The sequence below is a fragment of the Microcebus murinus genome, chromosome 26 (genome assembly GCF_040939455.1).
Source record: "Microcebus murinus isolate Inina chromosome 26, M.murinus_Inina_mat1.0, whole genome shotgun sequence".
Lineage (NCBI taxonomy): Eukaryota > Metazoa > Chordata > Mammalia > Primates > Cheirogaleidae > Microcebus > Microcebus murinus.
The window spans coordinates 17093476-17112195 of NC_134129.1; the positions used below are offsets into that span (position 1 = coordinate 17093476).

Below are 18720 nucleotides of genomic sequence, written 5' to 3' on the forward strand. Positions count from 1 at the left end.
CAGAACAAAGGAAATGGAACGCTGGGGCTGGATGACCTCAGGGGTGAGCTCAGCACGTTCCTCATTGCACAGGTGAGGAAACAAAGAAGACACAGAGGTGGCCAGCACGTGGCACGTGGATGGGCCTGACGGTCAGGGGACATCTGCTGTCATTTCTGCTTAGTCCTCCCCTCTGTGGCTGGGAAGGACCCTTTCTTCTTTGGGGGAACTCTTCACTCCGCCATGTATCAAACATGGCTTTGGTTGCCAATCAGGGAGACCCCCACTCCCAGGGAACATGTGGTCTCACCTGGGCCAATTGTCTCTGCCAGGCTCCATCCTTCCACGATAGAAACTTCTACTCTGTATGGCCCCTTCACCTTCAGAGCAAGGGCTCTGCCTTTGGTGGTTTAGCCAGCACCGTCTCCAGTGGATAACTCAATAAACATTCCACGAATCAAGAGATGACAAACTCTTTTACCAGTGGTCTTTTCGTCCACCATGTTGGATAAAGTGGGGAAGCCTTGAGGGACAGGCTGGTTTTTCTCTTTTCACTTTTCTCTCATCACCCTCTGAGTTCACTCATGGATTCCCACTGGCCCTGAGCATATGTAGCCCTGGGCTTTTTGTTAATAGATGGCTCCAATTTGTCTAGAATTTGGCAATGGATAGCTAGAAGGATTGATTTTATAAGGTAAAGAATCAGCAGCTTTCTTGTGTCTTGGCATATTGAGTGTCTGTGAGCCACATTTAAGATAAGGCATTTATCTTCTGGGACTGCAAACTAGTTCAGCCTCTGTGGAAAGCAATATGGAGACACCTTAAAGCGATACAAGTGGATCTTCCATTTGATCCAGCAATCCCACTACTGGGCATCTACCCAAAAGAACAAAAGACAATCTATGAAACAGACACCTGCACTCGAATGTTTGTAGCAGCACAATTCACAATTGCAAAGATGTGGAAACAACCCAAGTGCCCATCAATACATGAGTGGATTAATAAAACGTGGTACACGTATACCGTGGAGTACTATTCAGCTATAAGAAACAATGGTGATCTAGCACCTCTTGTATTTTCCTGGCTAGAGCTGGAACCCATTCTACTAAGTGAAGTATCCCAAGAATGGAAAAACAAGCACCACATGTACTCACCAGCAAATTGGTATTAATGGATCAGCACCTAAGTGGACATATAGGAATAACATTTATCGGGTGTCGGGCAGGTGGGGGAGGAAGGGATGGGTATATACAAACATAATGAGTGAGATGTTCACCAACTGGGGGATGGACACGCTTGAAGCTCTGACTCAAGGGGGGGGAGGCAAGGGCAATATACGTAACCTTAACACTTGTAGCCCCATAATATGCTGAAAAAAATTAATTAATTAAAAAATAGGCCGGGCGCGGTGGCTCACGCCTGTAATCCTAGCACTTTGGGAGGCCGAGGCGGGCAGATTGCTCAAGGTCAGGAGTTCGAAACCAGCCTGATCCAGTAGAAGAGGAAAGTTTTAAAAATAAAAAAAAAGAAAAAAAGAAAAAAAAGAAACCAGCCTGAGCGAGACCCCGTCTCTACCAAAAATAGAAATAAATTAATTGACCAACTAAAAATATATATACAAAAAAAATTAGCCGGGCATGGTGGCGCATGCCTGTAGTCCCAGCTACTTGGGAGGCTGAGGCAGGAGGATCGCTTGAGCCCAGGAGTTTGAGGTTGCTGTGAGCTAGGCTGATGCCATGGCACTCACTCTAGCCTGGGCAACAAAGTGAGACTCTGTCTCAAAAAAAAAAAAAAAAAAAAATAGATAAGGCACTTATCTTTAAAGGTCTGAACCAGATCTGAAAGCCTATGGCTGCAGTTAAAGATGGCTTCCGCCCTGTGGTCAATATCCACTAGGGCCCTGTCGAGGGGTGTCAGGCAACTTGAAACCCTCTGCAGTTTTGTCATCCAGGACCAGTCTCCTTTCCCATTGGTCTTTATATTATTCCCAAATTAAGGGCAACTGCTTTTCTGGCCATATCCTTCCCCTCCAACCCCAGGGCCTGAAGAATTTCAGATTCATGCTATATCATGCTACTGCTGCTATTAGTTTTGCTACTGCTGCTATTAGTTTAAAGAAACTGGTATTTGAGGCTTTGTGATACTCCTGCCCCTTTTTAATAAGCCAGACTCTCTTGGCTTGAGACCCGGGCTACCTCATGGAAGCTGCTGAATAAACCAACGTTGGGGAATAAGAATTGTAGAATTAGGTTGCTTTTCTTCCCTGCATCTCAGGATCCAAGGGCTTTCGAGAGACTCTGCCATTTTTTCCCCCACAATTCTTCAGATAAGAGGAGACACAGAAAGATACTACATCTATCAGCTCATATGCACGCTTTCTTCCCCAAGACGCCGGAGCCAGCAAACCTATTGAAAGCAGGTGGTGGGGTTGCAAAAAAAAAAAAACAAAAAAAAAAAAGTCCCACACCTGGATTTTGGGATGAAACAGCCAAGGTTTGAACATTGTTTTTTTTTTTTTTTTCCCACCCATCATGGGACGCAATATTGTTAATATTTGACCTCTCTCTGCAAGAGTTGCTTGTCTCTAAAGCCGCACAGTAAGCACCACCTACCTCATGGGACTGTGGCGAGGACTAGAGCAGATAAATGTGCGTTCAGTGGGTAGAGCAATGCCCCTTCCACTCCCCTGCAGATCCATGTCCCCATCCTCAGAACCCATGAATATGTCACCTTACGTGGCAGAAGGGACTCTGGAAATGTGATCAAGTTGAGGCTCCTGAGATGATTATTAATATTCTGGATTATTCTGGATCTCCCAGGGAGCCTCATGCCATCACAAGGGTTGTATGAGTGCAAGAGGGAATAAGAGAAGAAAATGCGACCAAGTCAGAGTGGTGTGGACACCGCCTGCCTCCTTGGATCCTTTGAATAACGTTGTTATAAACACAACCCCCCCCCCCAAAAAAAATAGAAATTTAAACTACAATGGAATACGATAGTCGCTCTAATTCATATTTTCCTGTACTCCAGAGAACTGTCCTGTGTTCTGATGAACACCTGGAGGTAACAGACCCATTTTGGAATCCACTGCACTAAAGTGAACCATGCTGGCTTTCCTTATCAGAGAGGTAGGTTAGGGTAGCACTTCAGAAACTAGAGAAATTCCCCAAATCTCAGACATGGCCAGGAAAGGAGATAATAGAGAGACGCCTCAGATGGGCACAGCCTATGGTCCCACTAATAAACCCCTGTGGTGCTCAGGCCCTCTGCCTTTTATTTTCAGCTAACTCTACTCCTGTAATCTTTCCTCTGCCTTCATTTTTCCCCCCCTTTGTGATAACAGCTACCATCACTTTTAAGTAATGCAACCTAGCACTCCTGTCGTTCCTTTCATGAAGATTCTATCCACTGCAAATACATGGGGCACTTGATTTCCACAAAGCAAAAATGTTCTGAGTGCACAGCGCTTTGATTGAACTTTTAATTTTGCTGTAGCTTTGAAGTCCTGGCTCTGCATTAGCAATACACCATTCAGTGTGCTCACATTCAGAAGCACCCGGAAGGGAATTTTTCCCCTCTGCTCACTTACGATGTAGATTTTCCAAGGTATTCTTCAGTGCTTCTGCCATTTGGTGAAAAATGAGGCAGGTTTATCTGCAGTAAATAAAACAAAATCCCAGCACTTTGAAAGAGGAAAGACAAGGTGTTTGCAAAGACTTAGAGCACAAATTTAAAACTAAAAGGTACTATAACAGTAGGCTCCACTGTAATAAGCAAAGACTTAGCATTCGCCATTTCTTCACTGGAAGAGACAGAAAGCATCTTTTGAGATTTTGAGATAAAGGAAAGTGAAAAATATAGCTTATTAGTAAAGACAAAATGCCTTCTGCCAGAGATAACCCCGGGATTTCCTGCAACCAAATCTGAGCAACAGAGCAAATGGAAGGTGCTTTTCCAAAAGCTATTTGTAATGTGCAGGAAAACGGCTGTGAATCATGCTCTTGCTTTTTTGGGGATAACATCTCGATTTAAAACCAAATTGCAAAGGACTGATTTGTATTGGTGAATAAAATAGTTCATACTTCCTTCTTTGCCCCGTAGCTATTTATTTCCTGTCTAGTTTTCCATCCCATTAATCTCAAATAAATGGTGCTTCCTCCATGGGCTGCTTGTTCAGAACTCCAGGCAGTATTAACCCAGCAGCATATACTACAGGCAGCAACTGGCACTGCTACAGTCATCCTGACCCCCAACTCTTAGAGAAAGGCCTTTTGCCTTTTCTCTCTTCTCCCTCACTTCATTCTCATCTCAGAAAAGAAATATGTCAGGCAGGGCACAGTGGCTCACGCCTGTAATCCTAGCACTCTGGGAGGCCGAGGCGGGAGGATCGCTCAAGGTCAGGAGTTCGAGACCAGCCTGAGCAAGAGCGAGAACCTGTCTCTGCTAAAAAAATAAATTAATTGGCCAACTAAAAATATATAGAAAAAAATTAGCCAGATATGGTGGCGAATGCCTGTAGTCCCAGCTGCTCGGGAGGCTGAGGCAGGAGGATCGCTTGAGCCCAGGAGTTGGAGGTCGCCCAGGAGTTGGAGCTAGGCTGATGCCACAGCACTGTAGCCTGGGCAACAGAGTGAGACTCTGACTCAAAAATGAAAAGAAAAGAAAAGAAAAGAAAGGAAAGGAAAGGAGGGGAGGGGAGGGGAGGGGAGGGGAGGGGAGGGGAGGGGAGGGGAGGGGAGGGGAGGGGAGGGGAGGGAAGGGAAGGGAAGGGAAGGGAAGGGAAGGGAAGGGAAGGGAAGGGAAGGGAAGGGAAGGGAAGGGAAGGGAAGGGAAGGGAAGGGAAGGGAAGGGAAGGGAAGGGAAGGGAAGGGAAGGGAAGGGAAGGGAAGGGTCAAATGGAAACATACAAGCACCGAGGACGTGTAGCATCAGAAACACGGGTACAGAGGGCCCATCTGGGCCCTTACATGGTCTGCACTCCCCCAGTAACTTTTAAAAAGGAAAGGCAAAAAGAAGCAGCGTTGGCATATTCTATTCTTCAGAAGGTATTTACTTGCATCCAGCGAGATGCCCGGCAGTATGTGCACACCCGTGGGGTGGAAACACACTGGTCTTGGAATCGGTGGTCCTGGGCTAGTGTCCCACCCTCCCCATTTACAGGATGTGCCATTCTGAGGAAGTCACTCCAGAGCCTGAGTCCTACTTTCCTCATCTAGAAAATGCAAATGCCACCTCCTGAAATGCAGCGGTGGCAGGTCAGAGGTGGCCACACACACTTTCCGACACTTTTTCTATTTGAGGTGTGAGGTCTCAGTCCCCTCTCCTTGAAGTTAGCAACTACTTTGGCGAATGGGACACGGCAGAACGGACATTGTCCCAATTTCTAAGAGCAGGCCTTACTATTCCGGAAGTTTCCATGTTCTATCCCCTGGGACACTTGCTTTGGAAGCCCTGAGCCACCGTATGTAAAGTCCAGCTGCATAAACAAAGCAACCAAGGGGCCCGGCTGAGTCCTGCCTCCCTGCCATCTTCACCGAGGCATGGTCACGTGAGTGGAGACAGCTTAGACCGCCCAGTGCAGCCCAGCCACCACCCAAATGCCAGTGAGCGACCCTCGTCAATGCCACCTGGAGCAGAAGGCTTGCCCAGCCAAGCTCTGCCCAAATCCCTAACACACAGAGTCACGACATATAGTTTATTCTGCAAGGATACATAACCAGAACATTAGCTAAAAAGATGATTGTGAGGACCAAAAAGAAATTTTATATGGAAAAGGACCTGTAGACTACAAAGCAACATGCATTATCAATGGTATCCAAAAGAACAAATGTAGTCACTGAACACAGGAGTCTGCAACTATTAATCTTTGTCTCGTCTGCCTTTCCTATCTGTTTAGGGATGCAAAGTCAAGCCAGGCGGCTGTAGTCCCAGCTACTTGGGAGGCTGAGGTGGGAGGATCAAGTGAGCCTTGGAATTGGAGGCTGCAGTGCACTATGATCGCGCCTGTGAATAGCCAGTGCACCCCAGCCTGGGCAACACAGTGAGACCCCCATCTCTAAAAAACAGAAAGCAAAAAAGTCGATTGCCATCACGAGACAGTGGTGGAAACTAAGAGGAACACATTCAACTTCTTGTTACTTTAATGAGAATGAGGAGTTTGTAAGGAATACTAAGGCAAATTCGAGCTAAGAAAAGTAAATACCGTAAGACTAAGTTATTCACTTGGCTGAGGAATTTGGAACAATGATTTCCTTTCTATGGCTACATTCACTTCAGAATGTTTTGGAAAAAATAATCTCCATTAACAAAAATATTCAGAGAATTTGGTATTCTAATTAATTATGTGAAAACTTCATCAGTGCTTCTTTTTTTTCTTTTTTTGAGACAGAGTCTCACTTTGTTGCCCAGGCTAGAGTGCCATGGCGTCAGCCTAGCTCACAGCAACCTCAAACTCCTGGGCTCAAGCGATCCTCCTGCCTCAGCCTCATGAGTAGCTGGGACTACAGGCATGCGCCACCATGCCTGGCTATTTTTTCTCTATATATATTAGTTGGCCAATTAATTTCTTTCTATTTATAGTAGACATAGGGTCTCGCTCTTGCTCAGGCTGGTTTCGAACTCCTGACCTCGAGCAATCCGCCCGCCTCAGCCTCCCAGAGTGCTAGGATTACAGGCGTGAGCCACCGCGCCCGGCCTACTAGTACTTTTTATACAACTCTGGATTTGGGTTTGCTAATATTTTGTTTAGGAGTTTTACATCTATGGACATGATAGAGATTGGCCTATAATCTTCCTTTCATATCACATTCTTTTTTCAGTTGTGATAGTGTATTAGTCTGGATTCTCCAGAGAAGCAAAAACAATTGTGTGTGTGAGAGAGAGAGACAGAGAGACAGAGACAAACAGAGACAAAAAGAGATGGAGATTTAGTGTAAGGAATTGGCTTGTGCAGTCATGGAGGCTGAGAAGTTCTGTGAGATGCAATCAGGAAGCTGGAGACCCAGGAGGACTGAGGGTGTAGTTCCAGTCTCAGTCTGGTGGCCTGCGAGCCAGGAGGGCCAATGGTGTGAGTGCCAGCCCCAGGACACACCCAGAGGCGGGAGAAGATTAATGTCCCAGCTCACAGACAGGCAGAGAGAGTGAATTCTCCCTTACTCCGCCTTTTTGTTCCCTTCAGGCTTCCGTTGGCTTGATTGGACGAGGCCCATTCGCCACCTGCTTTGCTTAGTCTACAGACTCTGACGTTCCTGTCTTCACTTTCTTTATAAGGTTCCTAAGATCCGTAGTGGCGTCCACTTTTTCATGCCAGACATTGGTCATTTTTGCCTTCTCTCTTTCCTTCTTCTCTTGAGTCCTACCAAAGAGTTTTCAATTTTGTTGGTTTTTTTCAAAGAACCACCTTTTGCTTTTGTTGCTTTTATTTCTTGTAATTGTTTGTTTGCCACTGCATTAATTTCTGCTCTTATCCTTATTGCCTTACCTCTATACTCTCTTTGGGGTTTAATTTTCCGCTCTCTCTCAAACTTCTCCCGATGGTACTCACGTAACTCATTTTCAGCCTTTCTTTTTCCCAATCCATGCATTTAAGGCTATACATTCTCCTCTGAACACAAAACTGTATCCCACTACTTCTTTTTTCTTTCTTTCTTTTTTTTTTTTTTGAGACAGAGTCTCGCTTTGTTGCCCAGGCTAGAGTGAGTGCCATGGCATCAGCCTGGCTCACAGCAACCTCCAACTCCTGGGCTCAAGCGATCCTCCTGCCTCAGCCTCCTGAGTAGCTGGGACTACAGGCATGCGCCACCATGCCCGGCTAATTTTTCTATACATATTAGTTGGCCAATTAATTTCTTTCTATTTATAGTAGAGATGGCGTCTCGCTCTTGCTCAGGCTGGTTTCGAACTCCTGACATTTTTTATTGTTTTATCTCTAAGAGTAAAACCTCCTTATATTACCCCACATTGTATTTTTCATCAAAAATTTAAGCAAAACAATTTGGAAAAATGCTTTATTAGGCGACATGTATTTTACAAATGGATGGAATTTCCCACGGCTTAGAAGTTCTTAAAAGTTGAGGTTCTTTGTGTGTATTTTCCAGCTTTCATTAATCTGTTCTTTTTATTTTACATGCTTTTTTCCTAAGACTTGCTCAGCCCATAACTTCTTGTTTTAAATATTTCATAAAAAATATTTAGGAGTATTCATATGAAAATGATGGTTATTTTCATAATTGTGTCCTTCTTTGTAGGATCCAAATCTGAAAAAAAAAAGGTCATTCATATGTAAAAACCATTCAGAAATGTATGTTCTTATGTAAAATTTCAACCCTAATCCATTGTGATTTTACTTATCTACCATGAAGCCAGAATGGATGTGATAAATTTATAAAATAGCAAATGAGGCCGGGCGCGGTGGCTCACGCCTGTAATCCTAGCTCTCTGGGAGGCCCAGGCGGGCGGATTGCTCGAGGTCAGGAGTTCGAAACCAGCCTGAGCAAGAGCGAGACCCCGTCTCTACTATAAATAGAAATTAATTGGCCAACTAATATATATATACAAAAAATTAGCCGGGCATGGTGGCGAATGCCTGTAGTCCCAGCTACTTGGGAGGCTGAGGCAGGAGGATTGCTTGAGCCAGGAGTTTGAGGTTGCTGTGAGCGAGGCTGACGCCACGGCACTCACTCTAGCCTGGGCAATAAAGTGAGACTCTGTCTCAAAAAAAAAAAAAAAAAAATAGCAAATGAACACGTAAAAAGGAAATCATGCACGTGGGGACGGCTGACTAAAACTGTAACCTCCAAAGTGCTCTTTCCATGCTTGTGGATCATTCCAGAAGGGCAAACTGTTTAAGAATTATTGGCTGGGGGTGTTGGGGGGGGAGGCAAGATGGCCGACTAGAGGCATGAGTCACCAGATCATCCCAGAAAGAAGGAAGAGGTTTTTAGATGGAAGAAACACGGCCCCGGCGTAATTCTGCGGGGAAAGTGCCAGAACCTACTAGAGATTCCAGAGGAAGAAGTTGCAGAGCAGAACAAGAAAGGGCAAGATGCTGGCAGAGGTGAGCCCTGGAGGAATTTGGTGGGGAAAGGGTGGTGGAGGTGTTTGGTTTTTGTCCTCCCTCCAGCAGACTGCAGGCTCCTGAACTGCTGGACAGCCTGCCTGCCGGGATTGGGACCTTCTTGAGAACAGAGCCCTGGGCCGGCAGCCCCCTCGAGGTCGCTTCCTGTCACCACAGACCCAACCTGGGACAGTGGGTGTCCTACTGCTTCTGCGCCACTGTGCGTCTTTGCCCTCCCCGGGGAGATTCGGGCCTGCAGTGTTCTTGTCCCTGTTCCCCACACAAACATTCCCCAACACCTGCCCAGACTGCGGTGGCCTCGGTGGGGGGCGGCCGGTGGGTCACAGTGGGGAGCTGTGTGGCCCCAGAGCTTGGACATTCAGGACCGGCTGCCTGCAGGGGAGAGTCGAGTCCAGGGGGCCCTCAGGACAAAGGGGACCAGAGTCCCAGCTGTCCTCCTTTCAGACCCTCCTCCTCCTCCTCCTACTCAGAACCTCAGCTGCCAATGCAGCCATGGCGGTTCCCACATGAGTTGGCATGGGCGCCCCAAGGGACAATGGCGCCAGGGCTCTGAGGAGTGGCTGCTTTCCCTCTGTCGGCACACCCACCACGCCCAGGCTTCCGCAGGGGACTGAGGGTGCTTGGACTCTGAGCTCCCTGCCTGCCAGCCCTCCCCTGAGCCGCCCGCCTGGCTGTTCCAGGAGACCAGGGCACAACCGGAAGTGGGGGGACAGGAACCCTACCCGAGCACTCCACAAGCAACCCACGGCCAGGACGCTTCTCCCTGGCATATAGTCAGGGATTGAACTTGGGGGGGTCAGAGGACAGGCGTGCAGGCCAGAGCCTGTAACCCCTAGGGCTCGAAATGAGCATTTCCTTTGAGAGCCATGGCAGCACTCAGAAAGTTCTGGATTGGGGATTTTTGAGGTTTGGGATGTTCAAAATGTATCTGATTAAGGGGTTAATACCCAAAATATATAAGGAGCTCAAACAACTTACTAGCAAGAAAACAAACAATCCAGTTATAAAATGGGCAAAGGACCTGACTAAACATTTCTCAGAAGACATCCAAATGGCCAACAGGCATAGAAACAAAAATGCTCAACATCACTAATCAGGGAAATGCAAATTAAAATCACAATGATGAGGTATCACCTTACACCTGTTACGATGGCTGGTGTTAAAAAGACAAAAGATAAATAAAGAATAAAAAAAAAACCAAGAAAAAGAAAAAAACCCAAAAAACAAAAATAAAAAAAAAACAAACACAAAAAGAATAAAAAAAGGGGAAAAAAAAGACAAAAGATAACTGTTGGCCAGGACATGAAGAAAAAGGAACGCTTGTATGCTGTTTTGGGAATGTAAATTAGTACAGCCATTATGGAAAACGTTATGGAAGATTCTCGAAAAATTAAAAATAGATCTACCATATGATCCACCAATGCCACTTCTTGGTATATATCCAAAGGAAAGAAACTAATGTCAAACAAATATCTGCACTCTTGTGTTCATTGCAGTGTTATTCACACTAGCCAAGATACAGAATTAACTTGTGTCCACTGACAGATGAATGGATAAAGAAAATGCAGCATGTATACATATACACGTATAAATAAGGAATACTACTCAGCCTTGAAAAAGAAGGAAATCTTAGCATTTGTAGCAACATAGATGGCCCTAGAGAACAGTATGCTAAGTGAAATAATCTAGGCACATAAAGAACAATACTTCATAATCTCATTTATATGTGGAATCTAAAATAGTGGAATTCATAGAAATAGAGGGTGGAATGGTGGTTGGGGACATATTGGTGAAAGGATACAAAGTTTCAATTAGACAGGATGAAAAAGTTCTCGAGATCTAGCAAAGCACTGTGACTATAGTTAACAAATATACATTACTTTGACAATTGCTAAAAGAGCAGATCTTAAATGTTCTCACCACAATTTTTATTTTATTTATTTTTCTTCTTCTTTTTTTTTTTTTTTGAGATGGGGTCTTGCTCTGTTGTCCAGGCTGGGGTGAAATGTCACAATCATAATTCACTGCAGCCTCAAACTCCTGGGCTCAAGGGATCCTCCTGCCTCAGCCTCTCAAGTAGCTGGAACTACTATAGGTTTGCACCGCCGTGCCGGCTTCACCATGATTTTTAAATTAAGGCAGGATTTCTACTTATGCCTTTGTTATTGTCATAATTAAAATGAGTGGGAAAGCAGATCTAGCTCCTTTCACAGTTGGTTTGGATCAACCTGCAGTTGTAGTTAGCCAAAAATATTTTATTTGAATTTCTCGACATTCCTGGTATGTGAAGAATAAGGAAACCAGAAAATCTTTTTCTTCCCAGATCTTCTATCTTCCATTTAAGAAGTCATCTCCTTCAGCAAAAGGAGGGAAACTTTCTATTTTATTAACACCTCTACCAAGCTAGGTGTCCTAGCTCTCTGGGAGGTCGAGGTGGGAGGATTGCTCGAGGTCAGGAGTTCGAAACCAGCCTTAGCAACTGTCTCTACTATAAATAGAAAGAAATCAATTGGCCAATTAAAATATATATATATATAGAAAAAATTAGCCAGGCATGGTGGCGCATGCCTGTAGTCCCAGTTACTCGGGAGGCTGAGGCAGGAGGATCGCTTGAGCCCAGGAGTTGGAGGTTGCAGTGAGCTAGGCTCATGCCACAGCACTCTAGCCCGGGCGACAGAGTGAGACTCTTGTCTCAAAAAAATAAAAAATACCTCTACTATTGCTACTACGAATACTATTATTGCCATTGCAACTATGGTTTAACACTGAGCATTTGATGTGCATGATTCTAAGAGCTTTAAGTGTCACTAAAACCTCAAAACACCTTAGGGTATAGGCACTACTGTCTTTCCCATTTTTAGACGGAGGACTGGAAGCTTAGAGAGTGTAAGCAACTGGTGCAAATTTACCCAGCTGTTTACTGGAAAAAAATGAGGACTTGAACCAGGCAGATGACAAGAGCCCAGCCTCTTGTCAATCATGGTACACTTACACAGGGCAAGATAAATACAGGAATTGAAGCAAATCAAAATTTGGTTGTAGCTCTTCTCAATCACTGCCTACACTTTGGTACAATTTTTTCTTATCGTAAGGAGGGACAAGGAAGAAAAAGAGAGTAGAGAAATGTTTTTTTCCCTCCAACGAAATGAGAAATTTCTCTAGCTATTAGCTGGTAAAAGTAATAGAAATGTCCAATAATAATAATGTATGGGATGTGTTCTGTGTTTGTATTTTTATGGAAGTTTCTTCTCATTACCCAGTTATGGGGGAGAAGATGCACATACTCCAAATCATATGTTTTGCTGCAAATAGATTTCTCAGATAACTTCTATCAAAAATTAAAGAAAAGAAAACCCAATATATTTCACATGGTAGAATCCCTGTGATGGAAATGAAGTATCTATCCATGCTCTGTAGTCTCAATCCTAGCTGCACATTCAGATAACCTGGAAAGAATATTTTCCATCCCAAAGCCCAGGACCCACCCCAGGAGCTCCTGATGAATTGGTCTAGGCAGGGGCCCAGACAATGGTATTTTTTAAAAGCCCCCCACGTGAACCTCACGTGCAGCCAGAGCTGAGGATTCCAGTAACCCAGGGATGCCAGCAGACTCCCTTCCCACTAACTAGCTCCAACCCCGAGCAGCCACGCAACCCCAGCGACGGTACTTTGTGTTCCTCAGCCTCAGCTTCCTTATCTGTGAAATGGGCTAACAAGAGTACCAGCCAATGCGGATTAATTGAGATAGCAAAGCGAGCACCTAGAACAGGGTCTGGGGCACAGTAGCACTCAGTATTAGAAATTGTAGTGTTGGCCAGGCTCGGTGGCTTACGCCTGTAATCCCAGCACTCTGGGAGGCCGAGGCGGGAGGATCGCTCAAGGTCGGGAGTTCGACACCAGCCTGAGCAAGAGCGAGACCCCCGTCTCTACTAAAAATAGAAAGAAATGAATTGGTCAAATAAAATATATATATAGAAAAAATCAGCTGGGCATGGTGGCGCATGTCTGTAGTCCCAGCTACTCGGGAGGCTGAGGCAGGAGGATGGCTTGAGCCCAGGACTTTGAGGTTGCTGTGAGCTAGGCTGACGCCATGGCACTCTAGCCTGGGCAACAGAGTGAGACTCTGTATCGAAAAAATAAATAAATAAATAAAATAAAATTGTAGTGTTGTTGATGTAGTGTTGTAGTGTTGATGATTGTAGTGTTGATGATGATGATGTTTTGGGGTTTTTTTTTGTTTTGTTTTTTTTTACTGAGGTTGGGCATACAACTTGTTTCTCAATTCCAGAGAGCAGGGACTAGAACCAAATATAATTTCCAGCTCATTTGGAGGTGATACGTAGGTTCTGTAGAAGGAATGCAGTAGCTCATAGTTGTAGCACAACATAAAGGAACTTGCTCACCTGGGATTAAAATGGATTTCCTCGGGAACTTCTCGCTGGTCTATGACCACTCTCTGGTTGTCTCTATAATTAACGGGGTCATCGGGGATCCTAAACTTGGCCATCTGAATTTCAGAATCACTCAGTTGAGCGCGGGAGATTCTTGCATAACCCAACCTGTAGCAGAAATAGAAATGGTTTGTCAAGATTTTTTTTCCATGTAGAAATATAATGAGGTCTAGGAGATAGCAGCTTCATTATTAAGCCAACTTCCCATTTCTAACTCTCTATAGCAACTAGAATTAACTCAATTTGTTCATCTAAATATTAACAAAAATATTGCTTTTAGATTTTAATGAATAAGGAATATGCACACAGATTTAATTAACTGAATATTCTTAGCAGCCTGACTTTACCTTTTTACACTAATGAATATTCTGTCTATACTAATTGCCTCCCACGAAATTATGGGAGGCAAAACTCAATTATGTTTTAAGTTAATAACAGGAATTCTTCAGGATGACAGGGGTGTATGACTGCATTCCTTCTTACCTTTAAAAATCCAAATACCACATGCCTATTTTCAGCCACACTTAGGAGTATAAAATCAAAGATTTTGTATTCCTGAAAAAATTCCACATCCTGTTTTGGCTTAGAGTTTTTAGTTCTCCAGGAAATTCAAAGCACTTTATAGATGTTATCCAAATATTTCTTTTTTCTTTCTTTCTTTCTTTCTTTTTTTTTTTTTTGAGACAGAGTCTCACTCTGTTGCCTGGGCTAGAGTGCCATGGCGTCAGCCTAGCTCACAGCAACCTCCAACTCCTAGGCTCAATCAATCTTCCTGCCTCAGCCTCCCAAGTAGCTGGGACTACAAGCATGCACCACCATGCCCAGCTCATTTTTTCCATATATTTTTAGCTGTCCAATTCATTTCTTTCTATTTTTAGTAGAGACGGGATCTTGCTCTTGCTCAGGCTGGTTTCGAACTCCTAACCTTGAGCGATCCTCCTGCCTCAGCCTCCCAGAGTGCTAGGATTATAGGTGTGAGCCACCATGCCCAGCCTGGGTAATATTTTTATATGGGATGATTTTTTAGAGAATATCATTTACCTAGAGATCTCACCACTGTATAGTAGTGGCCCGAGCAAGTTGGTTAATTTACCCAAGATTATTGATTAGAAGCTGGTACAGCTGGGATTGAAGCCCAGAATTTCCTCATTCCATGGTCCATGCTGCTTCTACCAAGCTATAGCCAAACATGGTGCCATTCCTAACACGTGTTGACAGCTACATACTTATCACACTTAATAGCTTCCACAGTCTCCTCGTTATATAATTAAACTTCATTTGCTTAGCTATTTATACCTTCTTAAATCATGAGACTATGAAAAAAAAAATGTTACACTGCATAACTAGCCAAATCAATGTTTGTAAAAAAAAAAATGTAACAAAAATTAATTGCTTCCATAAAGTTTTTCTTCTAAGATAGACCGAAAAGATCACAGTAATAACAGATGAAAAACACAAAAACCAAACCCCTCTGCTCACCTGATCAGCCCTCGATACATAATGTATTCACACCATCTGTCGTAATCTGTGCTGTCGATATCCTAATAAAGAACAGAGAAGAGAATGCTTAAAGCATAAAAAAAACAAAGCTCTATGCTGCATTGCCCCCCCAAAAAATCAATGTGATAAATATCCCTTTGTGCATGCTACTTTCTCTTCCTGGCTCCTACTGGTTCTTTTTTTTTTTTTTTTTTTTGAGACAGAGTCTCGCTTTGTTGCCCAGGCTAGAGTGAGTGCCATGGCGTCAGCCTAGCTCACAGCAACCTCAAACTCCTAGGCTCAAGCAATCCTTCTGCCTCAGCCTCCCAAGTAGCTGGGACTACAGGCATGCGCCACCATGCCCGGCTAATTTTTTTATATATATATCAGTTGGCCAATTAATTTCTTTGTATTTATAGTAGAGACGGGGTCTCGCTCTTGCTCAGGCTGGTTTTGAACTCCTGACCTTGAGCAATCCGCCCGCCTCAGCCTCCCAAGAGCTAGGATTACAGGCGTGAGCCACCGCGCCCGGCTTCCTACTGGTTCTTTAAGGTCCAAGTTATTTGTTCATTCTGCAGATATTTCTTGAGCACCTACTATGTGCCCATCTAGCTCTTGTACTATATCCAGGGGATACAAAGATGAAGGTGGTCTGCAGAGGGAGTTAAGTAAATCGGTGACTACACTATAGTCTTGGCTTCCTGCAGCTTTCCAAGCCTCTCACCCCAACAGAAGTGATCACATCTTCATTGTTATCCTTTGTCGTGCCATTGTGCTAGTTATCTGTTTCCATGTGTCCCCTTCCTGAGTGGAGGGGACTCTTTTTTTTTTTAATTTAATATTATTTTATTTTTTGATTTCTATTTTTTTCCCCCAGATTAAACTGAAAATTAGTTCTAGAAGAGGGGACTCTTTTTTTTTTTTTTTTTTTTTTTTTGAGACAGCGTCTCACTTTGTTGCCCAGGCTAGAGTGAGTGCCGTGGCGTCAGCCTAGCTCACAGCAACCTCCAACTCCTGGGCTCAAGCGATCCTCCTGCCTCAGCCTCCCGAGTAGCTGGGACTACAGGCATGGGCCACCATGCCCGGCTAATTTTATATATATATATATATATATTTTTTTTTTTTTTAGTCTGCCAATTAATTTCTTCCTATTTTTTTTAGTAGTGACGAGGTCTCGCTCTTGCTCAGGCTGGTTTCGAACTCCTGACCTTGAGCGATCCTCCCGCCTCGGCCTCTCAGAATGCTAGGATGACAGGCGTGAGCCACCACGCCCGGCCAGAATATTAAACTGTTACTATTTTAAGCCACTAAGTCTTGAGGTGGTTTATTACACAATGATAAATAACTAATGCAGCCTCTGCGATTATACACTCTCCAGGTTTTCCATTTACTCTTTTTTTTTTTTTCCATTTACTCTTGTGAATGGAAATGCAATTTTCCATTCATGCTCCTTCGTTTCTTTCCTGAGATTATCTGCCTCCTGTTCCCTATCCGCCATCCCACGATGGCTGCATTCAATGTGGCCTAACTGGGGCTTTCTTTGGTCTTCTTTTGCATGTCTCTAATTCAATAAGCAATGTCATCCATGGTTTTAACAACTACCTCTATGGTAGCAACTCCTTAACCCACGCCTCTAGTCCTGATTGCCCTTCTCAATCCCAGATCTCTATGTCCTCTGCCTATTGAATATCTCCATTAATGTCCCACAGATGTCTCAAACTCAGCCCAAAGCTGAACTTCCCATCTCCTCTGCAAAACTATTCTTCTTTATGTATTCTCTACATAATGACAAATGTCACCATCATAAGCCCTCTGACTAGAGCCCCAAATCAGGAATCCCTCATGACTCTACTTTCTGCCTTATCCATGAATACAGAGACCAACTCATCTCTCCAGTAGTTGCCCTGCCCTTCTTCCAAGATCATATTAGTAGTATTCATGGCTGGGTGTTCAGCCATCAAGGCTGAAGACTGCACAATCCACTCTCTGCGTGGCCAGGTGTGGCCATATGACGGAATCCCAGTCACTGAAATGTAAGTAGAAGTCTTGGAGGTTGCTTTCCTGGAACCTGCCTTCAGAGACAACTTGAGTGTGCACCTGGCCAGGTCTTTATCCCTTCCTCTGATCTGCTAGCTAGACGATGCTGCTGCCAGGTTGGGAATGGAGCAGGCAAGCCACAAGACAGGGGAACAGATTCCAGACACCATGGTGGCCATACCAGTGCACCTGCCCAGATGTCTACATAAAGAAATACACTTCTTTCTTAGTTAAGCCACTGTCATCTGGGCTTTCTGTCACCTGCAGAAACCCCCCATCATGCCATGCTCTCTCTTTCTCTCTCTCTCTCTCTCTCTCTCTCTCTCTCTCTCTCTCTCTCTCTCTCTCTCTCTCCTGTCTTTCTAAGCACTCAGGAAACAATGTTACAGTCCAAGAAGAGAGTTAAAGTAATGAAATCGACGTAAGATAGATAAGCCTTTTGATCTGAAGGTTATTATCTTAAGACAGGAAGTCAAAATGAAAAGGACCAAGAAATCTACATAGGCCTTAACTAAATATAACAATTACATTTCTCATTATAAATGAATTCATTGAGCATTGTAATATATATATATTGTGTGTATATATATATAGTATTGTATTGCATTATATATAATATATATTATTATATAACATATATAATATATTATATATTATATTAATATATTATATTACATTATATAATATATGTAATATATTATATTATATTACATATATGTATGTAATTACATATATATGTATGTAATTATATATAACATATATAATATATGTAATATATTATATTATATTTCATTATATATAATATATATAGTATTGTATTGCATTGTGTATATATATATACATGTATATATACATCAATCTCTGGAGGATTTGATTCGTATGTCAGTTTCCCAAAGCATGATTATGTCTTGGTACACTGACAAATTCAAGTGTTTTAGACCTGAAAAGATAAAAGTTAATTCAGTGTCATCTCACGTGGCCCCATCCGGCTGGTGAGCCATTCTCTCTGCGTGACATGTCATTTTGTCTTTAATCTCGATATCATAATTAACTGTCATAATGTGGCATAGACTGTATTCTCTAAACATGGCTATAACAATATCTCACTTTCCATATGGCATTTTTATAATGGGACTTTGATACTCCTTCCATCAGCTAGTGGGGTTCGTGTTCCTTCCAGTGGAATGTGATCAGACTTGTGATGATAGCAGGAATGGCATTATATGACTTATAAGGCTGAGTCTCACACGAGGCAATACAGGTTCTTCCTGGTTCTCTTGGGACACTGGCTATTGGAGGCCAGCCGCCATGCATGGAGGAAGCCCAAGTAGCCCACAGAAAGAAACCACAGTCTCCAGCCCAAAGCACCAACTTGCCACCTATGAATCACCTCCTAAGTATATCCTCCAGTCCCCAGTGGAGCCACCTAGCTGACCCTGCAGGGAGCAGAGATGAGCTATCCTCATCGAGTCCTGTCCAAACCACAGATTTGAGCACAAATAAATGATTTCCTTATTTATTTATTTATTTATTTTTTGAGACAGAGTCTCTCTTTGTTGCCCAGGCTAGAGTGAGTGCCATGGCGTCAGCCTAGCTCACAGCAACCTCAAACTCCTGGGCTCAAGCAATCCTTCTGCTTCAGCCTCCCGAGTAGCTGGGACTACAGGCATGCACCACCATGCCCGGCTAATTATAATT

General features: G+C 43.7%; 1 protein-coding gene across 1 annotated transcript in view; it reads right to left on the reverse strand.

Moving 5' to 3' along the window:
* Positions 1–7971: 7971 nt before the first annotated feature.
* The window catches only part of CWH43 (cell wall biogenesis 43 C-terminal homolog), a 45577-nt gene continuing 34828 nt past the window's right edge, over positions 7972–18720 (reverse strand). The window contains exons 14-16 of the mRNA XM_075997740.1: positions 14986–15047; positions 13459–13614; positions 7972–8234 (exon numbers count right to left, since the gene is read on the reverse strand). Of these exons, the coding sequence (XP_075853855.1) occupies positions 8156–8234; positions 13459–13614; positions 14986–15047 (297 nt within the window). The 3' untranslated portion in view covers positions 7972–8155. The remainder of the gene's footprint in view (positions 8235–13458; positions 13615–14985; positions 15048–18720) is intronic.